Source organism: Periplaneta americana, chromosome 3 (assembly GCF_040183065.1).
Source record: "Periplaneta americana isolate PAMFEO1 chromosome 3, P.americana_PAMFEO1_priV1, whole genome shotgun sequence".
NCBI classification, from domain to species: domain Eukaryota; kingdom Metazoa; phylum Arthropoda; class Insecta; order Blattodea; family Blattidae; genus Periplaneta; species Periplaneta americana.
This window is the reverse complement of record NC_091119.1, coordinates 153,988,764-154,003,299: the sequence shown is the minus strand read 5'-3', so window position 1 is coordinate 154,003,299 and position 14,536 is coordinate 153,988,764. Positions and strand designations below refer to the sequence as shown.

The 14,536-nt window shown below is 35.6% G+C and overlaps 2 protein-coding genes across 3 annotated transcripts in view; one reads left to right on the top strand and one right to left on the bottom strand.

Moving 5' to 3' along the window:
* Positions 1-14,536, bottom strand: part of LOC138696689 (medium-chain acyl-CoA ligase ACSF2, mitochondrial-like) — a 55,453-nt gene that overhangs the window by 15,860 nt on the left and 25,057 nt on the right. Inside the window, exons 5-8 of the mRNA XM_069821984.1 lie at positions 11,190-11,307; positions 9,212-9,307; positions 4,322-4,470; positions 2,049-2,217 (exon numbers count right to left, since the gene is read on the bottom strand). Coding sequence (XP_069678085.1) covers positions 2,049-2,217; positions 4,322-4,470; positions 9,212-9,307; positions 11,190-11,307 — 532 coding nt within the window. The remainder of the gene's footprint in view (positions 1-2,048; positions 2,218-4,321; positions 4,471-9,211; positions 9,308-11,189; positions 11,308-14,536) is intronic.
* The window catches only part of LOC138696688 (insulin-like growth factor-binding protein complex acid labile subunit), a 60,656-nt gene continuing 59,046 nt past the window's right edge, over positions 12,927-14,536 (top strand). The window contains exon 1 of one of the 2 annotated variants that reach the window (XR_011331443.1): positions 12,927-13,416. The gene's annotated coding sequence lies outside the window, so the exon portion shown is untranslated. The remainder of the gene's footprint in view (positions 13,417-14,536) is intronic. The other variant, XR_011331442.1, reaches the window with a different exon arrangement.

Genomic DNA, 14,536 nt, shown 5'->3' with positions numbered 1-14,536 from the left:
AGATCTTCTCCCTAGAAGGATAAAATTATTAGGGTTTATCTCAATTTTATTCTCCTTAATCTTTAGATGAGGGTAACTATTTATTAGTTATTCATTTAATAATAATATTGTAGAGAAACTGATTCAATATTATGTGCCAACGAACTGTTAAACGCCAGGAATTGACATGTCTTAAATCATAGGCAGGAAGAGAAAGATGAGAAATAAATGTAAGGAAGTCAGCTACCTAATGGGGTTTGAAATATCTCATGCTTTAAAACCTTTTAATAGAACAAAATTTCTCAGAAGAGCAATGATTAAAATGGCTTAAATAACTTGTCCATAAGAACTTTTTAATTATGAAAAACTACGAATTTCTCGACCAAGTATCGAAATAAGAATTTAGAAAATTCCTGATTGTATTCAAGAGGAAGTTTAAAAAAAGAAGCAAGAAAAATTATATATTATTCACTGGCTGTTGAAGACAGCAGTAACAGTACTGATACAGCAAAGCTTGAGATTTTTATCCGCGGGATTGATCAAGATGTTAGTAAGGAATCACCACTGGTTGTAGTTTTCATGCCAAGTACCTTTCCTCCGTCTCCTTACTTCACAGGCTGTCTGTCGCATGTAATCACTGCAGTTCGAGTTTTGGTCACCGCTGTTTTAAACTGTCCTTGTACCGTATGTAGTTAAGTGCAAATAATTTAGAGAATTTCCCGGAATTTTCCAGGAGTACAGGGAGCGGAAGTACCACGCTCTAGTGAAAGAAAAAGCATAAACAATAAATTAATTAAATAAAAATAAAACGAAATAAAAGAAATGAAACGGATAAAGCTAAGATAGGGAAAAGCAAAGAAGGAAAGAACAAGAAAAATAAACTTGGTGGGAAAACTAAAGGCCACAACATGAATGCTTAAACGTACAGAAAGTACAAGAATATGGCAATGATGTGACAATGTAGGCTAAGTATAGGAACCTCTAAAAATTTTCAGCATTTTTCTTGAGATAACTTCACGCCTCATTCCGTCTAAAAATCTGGAAGTACTCGAAACAAACTTCACATATTGCGGACTTGACTTTCTAATTTCCATAATCTTGTATACTGAATGATTCACTTACTTTTATATCTTAAAACTAAACGCTTTGACTCTGTCACGTAAATATGGTACCAGCGAAACGTTTCCCTGAAGACTTTCGTTAAGATCATTTAATTTGGTAGACATGTCAGACAGGAATCCAAGGTCTTGCCACCAAACATCATCTTCCAATTCAGGTAGGCTACGTCAAGTTTTTTCTGCTTTAAAATATTTCAATTTCAATTTTCAAGTATGCAAATCTCGCCAATGATTCGCATTTACATGGCCCGCGCTCTGTTCGCTACGAGAACCGAAACATCTCACCTTTCGGTACGCGGCTCCCGGGACAGCCTCGAATATGATTGTCGTAGCCTTCAACGTATTCCGAATCTCACCGGTCCGGTGGCATCAATGACGTCACGTTGCAGCGAAATAAGGAACAAAACTGCTGGAAGGATCGATGGCTGTCATGGCGACTGTACAAGTTGTTGTCTGTGCTACGCTAGCAAAATTTTGCGAAATTTTCGTACTCCCATCTCGTTCAAAGAAAAGGTAGCATAAACAATTTATTTCTTGAACCGGTAGTAATAACTGGTCCGTTGACATGTTCGCTCATAAGCCATTAACATATTGTTTTTACGTTCTGCTCATTACAAACAATACAGCAGAACTAAAGCTAAACACACCGCCATGACACAACAGTGCACGATGTTATTCGTTTGCTAATTCCCTCCCTATACAAGAACCAATCAGATTCACTGATGGCGGCTGATGGAGACTGCCACCACCTCTGCAAGTTGATGGCACCGGTGCGACACCGGTGGAGCATCAATGACGTCATCGGTGGAATTCGGAACACTGTGATGCCATCGGATTGCTCACCGGTGAGATTCGGAATACGCTCTCGAGCACCGCAAAAGCCTCAGTTCGGTACCCCTGGCTTAAACAGTAGCCTATAACAGAAAAAGATAATGCTGAAGCCATACTTACGCATATCCTTTCCATATTAAATGTTCTAAGAATTTCCAGAGGAAGTTCTTGTGAAGATGGGGCTCCTCCTATTCCTGCACACTTAAGAGTAGTAAATTTCAGTCCCTGCGATTTTGCTATTCTTATCATTTCTACGAAAGGCGATGGTGTGGCAATAATATGAGTGCATCTGTAAAGGAGAAAATAAATGTAAGAAGATATTTATCGATAGGAAAGCAACCATATTCTAGTCGGCATCGTTTTGTAACTCTTCTTCAATTTATTGTGTTTCAAAGCACAAAAGTCCCCTATGTCTGGAAGCAGAGCCAAGTCACTGAAATATAATGTAATAATGTTATGAATTGACTTGCAATAATGTGAGTTTAACCTCAGTTCCTTGTTTGCTGTTGCTAGAAGTGATGGTGCCAATTAATTATAATTGTACACGTTACAAAGAACACATCACAGCCGTAACAAAATTACAAATCATTTCCACATATGTAGAACAATCACAAATGCTAACCACATCTACAGAGACATCAACACAGACATGGCAGTTCTACACATCCAACCAAAAAGCCAGAGACTAAACACACTAGAACAATACGAAATACACAGACACACAAAAACACATCCAAATGAAATTCTCAACACATAACTCCATTTCAGAACACACACGCTCTTTGACTCCACATTACACTACACAAACATACCCCCAAAGGAAACAAAACAAAATGCGCCAAGACCACCAACAACCAGTTCTGAAGAAGGCCAATAGCAGGCCGAAACATGTTAACCAGGTGCAGTAAAATTTAACACGAGGAAGACATATAATACATATTCCGAAATATTTTGATGTGTACAGGGACATCATTTTATTTTTACTTCAATTTTTGTTGTACCTGAATTTTTTAATGTACTTCACTCCCACCCCTTCTACTAGTAAACTTCCAATCGTCCTCCACACAGAACCAAGCCCACGTATACTGAGTTAGTGAGTATAGTACGTTCCAGAAATATGTTCGAGTTTTCCAGTCACGAAAGAGCTTTCAATATTGAATCATATTTTCGCACAAGTACTGTCGCGTCCGTTTGCCTACGTCGCATCCCGGTTCCCCCCCCCCCGCTTCTGTTTCCCTCTGTAAAGGCTTGTGGCTGGGCTGTCTTAGCTCTTTTCTGAAAACATAAATTTATGTTAGGAATTGGACATCTACGTAATATTATAAAACTGTTTAAAATAACTTAAATAAAAGGGTCTCGTTAAGCAATTAACTGTCACGTGATTTTCCCCCTTTCTACGACCCTGCGACAAAACCATTTGGATGTCTGAGTAATTTTATCTTTTCGGATCGGGCAGAAGTGGAGATTGAATTTACAATACGTAAGGCACTCTTTTATAGAGTAGGTACAGAATTATTTCACACGAGTTACTAGTACGAAGAACGAAACTACTAATTGGAATTAGATACAATAGTCTGTACTGCGATAATATGCACAAAAGAACTGTAACCTTTATCGAAATGAACGGCCATCATTTTAAAAAATGTGTTTAAATATACACATTATGGTTATTTTTCAATTTAACTTTATTCTCTAAATTGTACGCTTATGTGCTGTAGACAGTATAATATACACTGCATAATGAATACGTCCGAATGGATAGCTTAGTTCGTGAGTAAAAGCACTTACTGTTAATGCAGTACTGTATTTTGATTAAACAAAAACCTAATGAACATTATCAAACTCAAAATCGCTATATTTCCTAGTTTACGTAAATGGATGAACTACTTTTCTTCCCTCCTATATCTAGTAAAGTGATTTGTTTGTATTTTACGCCAGTATCATCGAACTCTAGTCGTGGAAGGGGGTAGCAAACGTGTTTCCGGTTCTCAAAAGTTAATGCAAAGGTATAGCCAGGTTAATATTAGAAATGTTAGTAAAAATAAAATGATGTCCCTGTATATATCCATGATATACATTTTAAATGTTAGTTCACATTTTGATGTTTTTTTAAGCGTAATTTAGATGTTTCTAATGACTTTTAGCCCGCCTATTTTTAATGTTTTAAGTCTCTACGTTTTCGAGCTCTAGTAATAAGACAGTGTATAATTGGTGTTGTAACTGGTGAAACGCGAATACACGAAGAAAACATATGCATACTTTACCGTTTTCAAGCATGAATTCTGTCTTCAAATTTGAACCCAGGTTAATGTAAAGACTCTTTACAACTTATTTGTTAAATTTCCTCATGTAGAATAAACTAAAAATAAAATTAGTTATTTAGTGAGACTTGCCTTTCTTTTTCAACGGTTTCCAATACTTTTTCTCCATCGTATACTGCTGAAGATATCACTACTGTGGCGCCATAAATTATGTTGGAGATTATACCTATTACACTTCCGGATATGTGGCAAAATTGCATAGTTATATTTATGCGTGCTCCCTGAAAAAAGAGCATAACATAAATATACGGTACACATAATTAAATTCCAATACAAGATCAGACTTATCGTTAAAAGGGAAAAGATAACCAAATATCGGAATATGTAGATATATGTCTTTCTCGTGTTAAATTTTACTGTACCTGGTTAACAAGTTTCAGAACACACACACACTCTTTGACTCCACATTACACTACACAAACACACCCCACAGGAAACAAAACAAAAGGCGCCAAGACCAGCAACAACCAGTTCTGAAGAAGGCCAATAACAGGCCGAAACATGTTAACCAGGTACAGTAAAATTTAGCACGAGAAATACATATTCCGAAGTGATATAGTGTTAAAAATTGTGTAATCAAGATGTACAACCAAACAATTTAGGGTTCAGGAGCTATAGGCCTATAAAACATATTTTCGTAGAGCTTTCGGTCATAGGCCTAGAATACAAATTGTAATAGTTCAAAATTAATCGTAATTATCAAAGTGCGTAATCACAACTTGTGCGTATAAGGTAAAACGTCTTTCAAAGTCACTCACAAGGGAACACTTCATGAAATCATGTCAAAACCTTCCCTCAAAATGCGTGTTGCGGACGAATAGAAAATATTAACTGCCACCACTGTTAGATTAGGAAAGTAAAACTTGAATAAAAGAGTAGTCCAGGCCTTGAGTTTATAATGCCCGAACATCTCTCTTAAATGTACTTAATCTCGCATGCCACAAGACAGAATAAGTTTTAGGGATTCAAGAAAGGTAGCAACAAGTAACGGCTCGTGGTTTTAAAAGTGGCAGACCACAAAATTTGAATATCAGTCATGTTGCTGTTTGTTTATTCAACTGTCCGAAGACAGGTTTGAACCTCATAAGTGACACCAATAAAGCATCACTCATGAGACAACTAACAAGGGAACCGTCCCAGGTCGTGTAGTTTGAATTTAATGAAAATGCATATTTAAGCTAATTTTCGTTCGTTTCGCTTTTTCCTCGTTTTCGAAATATAATGACTTGAAAATCAATGCTACTTATGCCACTTCTTGCGCGCTCTCGGATCCTCATAGTTCCGCGACACCGTATTACAGCTCCCGCATTACTGCTCTAGTCTGTTTTCTTTTTCTCTTAACTCATAATAATAGAGTACTCTTGCTGAAATACAAATTTAATTTGAATTTGAAATATGTATTAACTTTGTGACTCACCTTAAATATGATAGTGGGATTCGAAATTCAGTGGTCGGAACAAAGAGCCATTGAACAGTACAAACATTTTATATAGGCTGGCTTTTCACACTCTTTTGTAACACACGCACTGTTTCCAAAATTCAACATTGTTGCAAGAACGTTATCAAACTGTTCACGTGTTTCTCCGTCACATATCCACACTTCTTCCACGCGTATATTAGCATGTCTTTTGAGGACAGGTGAATGAAACTGTTGATACACAAAAGAATGCAATGTCATTATGAAGCCCCTATCGTGCAATGTGTCTGGAATGTTTTCACATATTATTTTGTGTCTGAAATACTTTTCTAGCCTTCGAATTACAATTTTATATCGCCTAAAAAATATACTGTACATCCAAGGGTTTAAAAAATCTTGTAGTGTTTGGAGGGATAATTTGTGTTTTAATTGTCTTACCATGTAAAGTATTGTTTACTCCTTCAAAAGTAAATATAGTGTCACCTATCTAACTACTCCAGGAATCTAGAATTAATAATGTGTCTTTCTTAACATCCGAGAGAAATACATCTCTTAACAAACTCACGTGATTTCTTTTGTCAGTTTACCGGAGCTACTTGCATCGTCCACGACATTAAATGGCTTATAATTGTCTACACGTTGTTTTACTTTCAGTCCAAATTCCTCTTTTTGTTCTTGAAAGCATAGTATGTACTGTCGTGTTCCTAGACTTCCAGCTGCATACCTATGTATTTGGACGGTGTACGAATAAGTAAGATGCTATGAATTGCACTACTACCACAGTCTAGTACAGGCATGTCAATTGATGCCCATAGGAGCAAGCGCGCGCTTTAGAGCTCAGGAGAGCCTGAGCGCTTTACAGCGGAAAGGAAAGAGACAGACGAAAGAGGTAGAATAGTATATGCCGCTTGGTCGAGCTATATTCAGGGATGGCCAGTACTGATTCAATAGATAAAGGGAAGAGAACTTATTAAAACTGTATCCATGTTAATTTTTAGATTTGCCTGAGAAGTATAAGTGCATTATAAGAATGTAAGTTATAATTTTAATGCTCATTTTTCACAAGTTTGATTTTTTATTCAAAAGAAACATTTTCTCAACTTTTCGTATAGAAAAGTGAAATTTTCAGGTATAGGCCTATTTATTTAGTAGCCTTACAGATTTTTTTTCGTAAATCTAATATACCGTATATACGTATTACTGAAGATAGCGTATTGAAAATTTTGAAAATATTCGCATGGAAATTGTTTGTAAGGAAATGAATTAACAAAGCAACTACTGTTACATCATAAGCAAAAGATACGTGTCCATGTGTTGTAAAAATGTCAGCTCTATAGCTTCAGCAAATTTCGAGAAAATAATTTAATATTCTGATGATAGGAAGCTGCTCACAAATATCACCTTAAAAGTATAATGCGATAAGAGTTTTGATATGTAATATTAGTTACACTTAAAACATATACAGTACCTAGATAACTATGCTTTGTACTGTAATATTGTTTTGATTAGTTTATTGATTACTTTTGTAAGACTAGAAATACCATCAATATCAATTCCAACTTATCATGTCATACTCAATCTCTTTCTTTGGAATATCACTTTCTTTATGAATGATGTGTTTCATTCACTTAATACAGTATAATTATACTACTATGGAATTTAAGTGAATATTCCTTCTTAACCCTCTATTATGTTATTAAGATTTAAAACACAAGTGCAATATTAAGAGATCAGTGTTAGTACTTTTGTTTTACAGACAATATAGATAATATTAAACATAAAGAAGCCATATAAAAATAACGACATAAAATTTCACATTCCGTTTGAAGTTTGTACACCACTGTTTTCTTAATCCAACAGGTTGCTTATTCATATACACAACCCTTCCTCTTTCCATACTTAGCGCTTGCTGCCCGCGCACGACGTCAAGGTCAGAAAAATGCGCTTGCTTTGATATCACTGGTCTAGTATATACAGTCACGAAGCTTGTGTTGTGAGGGTGCTGGGAACAATAGACTGTGCCGGTACTATTTCGCATTGTCTGTAATGAGGCGATATTAGCGACTGGTTAGCAACTGTCAATGAATGCATACTTACTACGTATTGAGCTTCGTGACTGTATATACTAGTCTGTGCTACTACTTTATTAATGTGACTTAAGAGAAAACAAATAGACTAGAGCATTATTACGAAAGCTGTGATACGTGTCGCGGAGCTATGAGGATCCGAGTGTGCGAAAGAAGCGGTATAAATAGCAACGATTTTCAAGTCATATTTCGTAAACGAGGAAAAAAGCGAAACGAATGAAAATTAGCTTAAGATTGAATTTTCATTAAATTCAAGCTACACGACCTGGGACGGTTCTCTTGTGAGAGTTGAGTCTTGGACAGGTAGTGTTCGAGTTGGGAACCCATGGTCACCGACGTAAAATATCTATGGTGCAGGACATTAAAGTAATTACAAGTTTATACTCATAAATCAACGGTAAAACGAAATAGAGAAATAATAATTTGTAATAGAATGACTTCACGTCTTCTTAGTGATCGGGAGAAATCTGTTTGATAATAGGGCAGCTTCGAATTTCTACGAATTTCAAAGTGGACAGCATCTTAACAATGAACACCTGCTGTATTTTCGCGTTCTTACATTTTCACTGCAAGTCCAATTTTGAGCAAAATTGGTTTAGAATGACGTTACATATGTTCCTGGCTTTAAAATACGACCGTATAAGTATAAAAAACGAATAAACAAAAAAATAAACAACATTGAAAGTATAGAACCTCAGAAAAAAAATGAATGTGTGAAAATTGTGTAAGTTCGAAACACATAAAATAAGTTTTACTGTAGGGTACAGATACGGAAATAAAATTTGGAGCTCCCTTGTTGTGTTTTTCGCTTACAACATACTGCGCATGCGCAGTAAACAAGATCCCCTGTGCATATGCTACTTATGGACAGTCGTGTGAAACTGTTGCCTACATACAGGTTTACTCCCATCAAGACTCGCTCCAAATTTTAATTCCGTATCTGTACGTTGTTCTAAACCAGGGCTGGGCATCGAGAGCGGATCCAGACTCTAAACGGGGACGCTTAATATTCATCCGTGACTGAATCAACGCTGCGCGGTGTTCGGCGGGGAAGAAAGGGAATGAAGAGAAATCATATGGCTCCCCGTGGGAGAGTAGAAACCGCTCTTGCTGCCCAGCTCTGTTCTAAACCCTTCAACCAATTTTGCAGATAGAACACGTTATTAACTTTGTTTCTTCTCCTTATTACAGAATGAATTAAATGATAATGTATTACAGAATATTATAAAAGACTACTATAAAATCTAGAACTTCGGATTATACTTAAATACTCAACATTGAAAAAAACTTCAGTTTTTCTTTATTAATTCTCTTCTATTTGCCTGACTACACCGCTAGTCTCTTAAGCTGATACTTCAATAATAGAGCAAGCTAAATAGTATTATTTTAACATTGAAAGTTTAGAAACAAATAGTCCAATTTGTATTTTTTCCGCAACTATTTACTTTTTAATCTTACCTCTTTATCTTGTTCAATTTGCTTGCCAACATAGACAGCATTATTAACAATGTTGTGATGTGATAATAGAACAGCTTTTGGGTTTCCTGTCGTACCCTAGAAATTAAAAGATAATAATTATTCTTCTAATAAAGTATTGAAATACTTAAGAAATGTATTCAAATTTAACTGACGTTAACTGTTGCATGTTTTCAGTTTTCAAGTATTGATATAATATGTAATGAAATGCAATGTGTCTAATACAAAGTATTTCTTAAAATAATCAGAAATATTGCAGGATTATGTAGACACATTTTCTGTTTTCATTTTGCAAAAGAAAATAGTTATTAATTTCATTGTTTGTAAAGTATGGCAGCCTCCGACGAGCTGATATTGTAGCGATCGACAGGAAGAGAGGAAGAGAAAAAGAGGCTTTATTCTAGATCCCACCTTGAGAAAGGAGCAGAAAATACAACAAGCAACACAAGTGAGCGACGAAAAGGAGGCAATTTATCGTCCATGCATCCCTCACTTCAGTGAGAGTTATAATATACCTATACATGCATGGAAGGGATCTTCTTTTCGGAGCTCGAGGAAGTTGTTTTAAATATACTAATAATTATTTGAACTCTAGGTATATTGCAGCATGATATAGAAAGTATTTGTCTACAAATTCTTAAAGATTCTGTATTTATACTAAATACTCATTTGTATTCTACATATTAATGTGATTTTATCAAAATTTTATAGCAATTTTTATACGACCTGTGGTCATTAAATTCCGAGACTGTGTCTACTGTGGGCGAAGGGATCACGTGATTGACACGCGCGCACAGCAGTGACACTAGACGACCTTGAAGAGACGCGACACAAAGTTTCAAAGCGCTACCTTCATTGAGACCTGTGTTACACAAGGTTTTGTTAGCACGTGCATCCGCGCATTTGCGAAATCACGATGGATTCGAAACTGGAGCAGAGAGCCAACATCAAATTCTTCGGGAAATCGGCACCCTAAACCCATGAAATGTTGAAGCAAGCCTACGGGAATGAAGCAGTGAGTCAAGCGAGGTATTTTGAGTTTCATTCGCGTTTCAGAATTAGCAGAACATCGCTGGAGGACGACGAGAGGCCAGGTTGACCACTTGCAACACTGTCGAAAATGTAAAAAAATTCGACAAATTGTGAATAATGATCCTCACGTACATTTTGAACATGAACGACCACAACTCTGGACAGAGAATAAAGGGATGCTCCACGACGACAATGCACCAGCTGACAGAGGTCTCCCAACACGCCTGTTTTGCACCCGTAACAAAATGGTCGTCGTTCCTCACCCTCGTATTCACCAGATTTGGCCCCCTGCGACTTTTTTGTTTCCAAAGATGAAATTGAAGCTAAAACGTCACCGTTTTGGCACAGTGGAGGAGATCCAACGCAAAAGGTGCTTGACAGGCTTCAAGAATGCGACTTTCAGGAGGCATTCCAAAAATGGCAGACACATTGGGATCAGTGTATAGCTGCCCAAGAGGACTACTTTGAAGGGAATGGGAGCCAAATTTAAGTCAGGTAATTTTATTCCCATTTATGGGACAAGTCTCGGAATTTGATGATCACAACTCATAGTTAGTAATGCTAGTTTCTAAATTAGTACAGTTTTCATGTTAATTAAATTAAATTCTTGTAAGTTTGTAATCTGGATCTGAATGATCTGGTCTGTGAGGCAGATGTCTCCCTTTCTTTGTGAGGAATTATTATTATTACAATTACAGAATGTGACAAAGTTATAAGAATTAACATTGAAATCGAAGACAGAGGGAAGGTTGACTATTTTTGCACAAAGCTATTAATTTATCGTTATCCCGTTGTCATCAAGGCATCACCTAACTCACAAGATTTCATTACATAACTTCAATTTAATGGAACTCTAAATGGATATCAGATATTTTAAGTTTAAATTGTAAGGTTACTGACTAAGAGAATGAGGATTACACCAACTTACAGATGAATAATGAATAACTGCTCCATCATCTGGCTGTATCAGAGTCTGCAGCTCTTGAATTCTCTGAAGGAACTTGGGTTGAGCAGACGATAAGACATCGTGAAACTTATAAGCACCCCTATTAACATAATGTAATTAGTACTACTGGCACCATATAATACCAAGCAGGATTATGAAAAAAGTAGGCTACTGTTAACCTTGTAACTGAGAATATATTTCAATCATTTTCAAAATTATATAAAAAGGAAATTAAGATTAGAACCTCGACATTAAATAAATTATGTTAAAGTTGTGTAATAATCACAAGTTGTTTAAAGACGTTATTTAAATTCTGATATACAGTAGCTACTCTAAATACTACATACAAGCAGGGCAACAGAAACACATCAACTTTAATTGACTCCAAAGCTTGTGTTTAATTTTCAGCGATGTAGACTATTTGTTCAATAAACTTACAGCAGAACACGTGGAATATTCTACTTGTTTTGCTTCCAGAATAAGCAAAGAAGTGAAAAAAAATGACTTAAAAGTGTATTGAAGAAATATTATGACTAAAGTTGTTTACGTGTAACGTCTATAAAAGCAACCTACTCTAATAGAAAAAATGAAAGGATTTAGTAAAGCAGAAATAACACTAACCTCGTTTGCATTCGGTTGTCATGGAAATGCTTACGTCTTATCCGATAAACTCAACAATCTGAACGAGTCCATTGCTATACTCAAGGAAAGACTGCATAATCTACTTGGAAGAGTTTATTACAATTCATGGGGAAGTTGCACAATACATGAGTAAATCTAGAAAGTTAATACGAAATTAATATTACTCACAAAATTTAGAGATGGATAAGTAGGGTCTAACAATAACATTTACAGGGTATTTTCATGTGTTTTTATGCATCCAGTTAATTTTAAATTGTCTGCAGCTCAAAAACAAGTTTTTTACTTGCCCTCTTACTGGTAACTACGTTGTTTTTTATTAGTTTATTTTGCAACGCTTTATCAACTTCGATAGTTATCTAGCATCTGAGTGAAATGAAGGTGATAATGCCAGCGAAATGAGCCCGGGGTCCAGCGCCGAAAGTTACCCAATATTAGCTCTTAATGGGTTGAGGGATAACCCCAGAAAAAACTTCAACCAGGGTTTAAACCCGGGTCCACTCGTTTCACGGTTAGATATGCTAACGTTACTCCACAGCAGTGGAACAACGACAGTTTTCATTGCATTATTTTTATTATTATTATTATTATTATTATTATTATTATTATTATTATTATTATTATTATTATTGAATTGACTGTATAAGAAATGAAGCTGTGCCAGGAGGAGTGGGCGAAGAAAGAGTAGGCTCTGATAATGAAATGGTCAGGAAGAGACAAACAAATGGTATAGGTTACTGGATAAAAAGAAACTGCCTACTAAAAGATGCACTGAGAGGAATGGCGGATGGGAAGAAAGTTCGGGGCAGAAGGTATCAGATGGTAGATAACATTAAGATACATGAATCGTATGCGGTGACTAAGGGGAAGGCGGAAAATAGGAAAAAACTGCCCTTTGACAGAATGATTGACTGCTATTCATACCTTATTTTATTCCGTTCATTAGACACATTTAAGTCTTACTGCAAATTTTATTTATTTATCCTAATTGCCGTCCATGTAGACAGACGTCACACGCAATCATAGGGATTTCCTCAAATCAATCTCCTCAAATCAATCATTTGGTGGAATAGAGAATGTATTAATTTAGAACTGGATTTAATTATGATCTGAATAATAAAATTGTAGAAATGTATAGTAACTTGTAAACCAACAATGTTATGTTTATGGCCAATGTTAAATTTTTAAGTAATAATTACCAGTGTATAGAACAACTGAAATGAAAATAGCCCATTTATCTTATAATGAGTTCAGACAGTGGTGTACGCAGAATTTTGTCAAGGGGGTCATTATGAAAATTGTTTACAATTCATATTATCGGTATTTTAATTTTGTGTATTATTATTATTATTATTATTATTATCATTATTATTATTAGGGGAAAGCTAGGAGAGAAGACGAGAGTAGGAGAGATAACGCGTTCTTTAGTTTCCCGGTTTACCGCTATGTTTCGCCTCATGTCTAATCTCAACGAGAGTAACAAGGAAGTGTGCTGATGCAGTGAAATTCTCCCGCGATTATATGTATTACTGTGTATTTTACATCGACTTTCTTCAATGAATTATCGTTGGTAAGTGCCTGAATTTTCGTTCAACATTTCTAATATTTTTATATAGCATATTTGTAGTAGTAATACTTAGGAATTGTAAAATGTTAGTGGAAGCTATACCCATCCACATGCAGTGTACACAGTTCTACGCCGTTCGGCCATGTTTTCTATTAACCAGCTGGGTGCGTCATCTCACCTACCAATTTAGGACAGATGACTTATCACAATGGCAGGAAAGATGACGCAGTTTATGATCTATTTTTTATTTAAAGAATGAATATACGGAAGTTTGTCTAAATTATTATAATAACGTTTCTTTAAATCGTAATTGGGCATTTATATCTAGTTTTGGCATATAAAATATTCCAAATTATACTACAGTAATAAATTATAATATACAGGGACATCATTTTATTTTTACTAACATTTTTAATATTAACTTGCCTATACCTTTGGATCAACGCCGTTTGCTACCCCGTTCCACGACTGGAGTTCGATGATACTGGCGTAATATACAAACAAATCACTTTGCTAGGTATAGGAGGGAAAAAAAGTAGTTCATCCTTTTACATACACTAGGAAATATTGCGCTCATGAGTTTGATCATTTTCATTAGGTTTTTGTTTAATCAAAATACAGTACAGTACTAACAGCAAGTGTTTTTACTCACGAACTGAGCTGTCCATGTGGACGTATTCATTATGCAGTGTATATTATACTGTCTACAGCACATTAGCGTACAATATAGAGAATGAAGTTAAATTTAAAAATAAATAGGCTAAATATGGATATTTAAACACATTTTTTAAAATGGTAGCCGTTCATTTAGATACAGGCTTCAGTTCTAATGTGCATGTTACCGTACTATAGACTATTGTACGTAATCCCAATTACCAGTTTCGTTCTTCGTACTAGTAACTCATGTTGAAATAATTCCGTACCTACTCTATAAAAGGGTACCTTACGTACTCTAAATTCAATCTTCACTTCTGCCCGACCCGAAAATATAAAATTACTCAGACATACTATCTATTGTCCGTCCAAATGGTTATGTCGTAGGTTCTTAGAAAGGGAGGAAATCACGTGACAGTTAATTACTTAACAAGGCCCTTTTATTTAAGTTATTTTAAACAGTTGTATA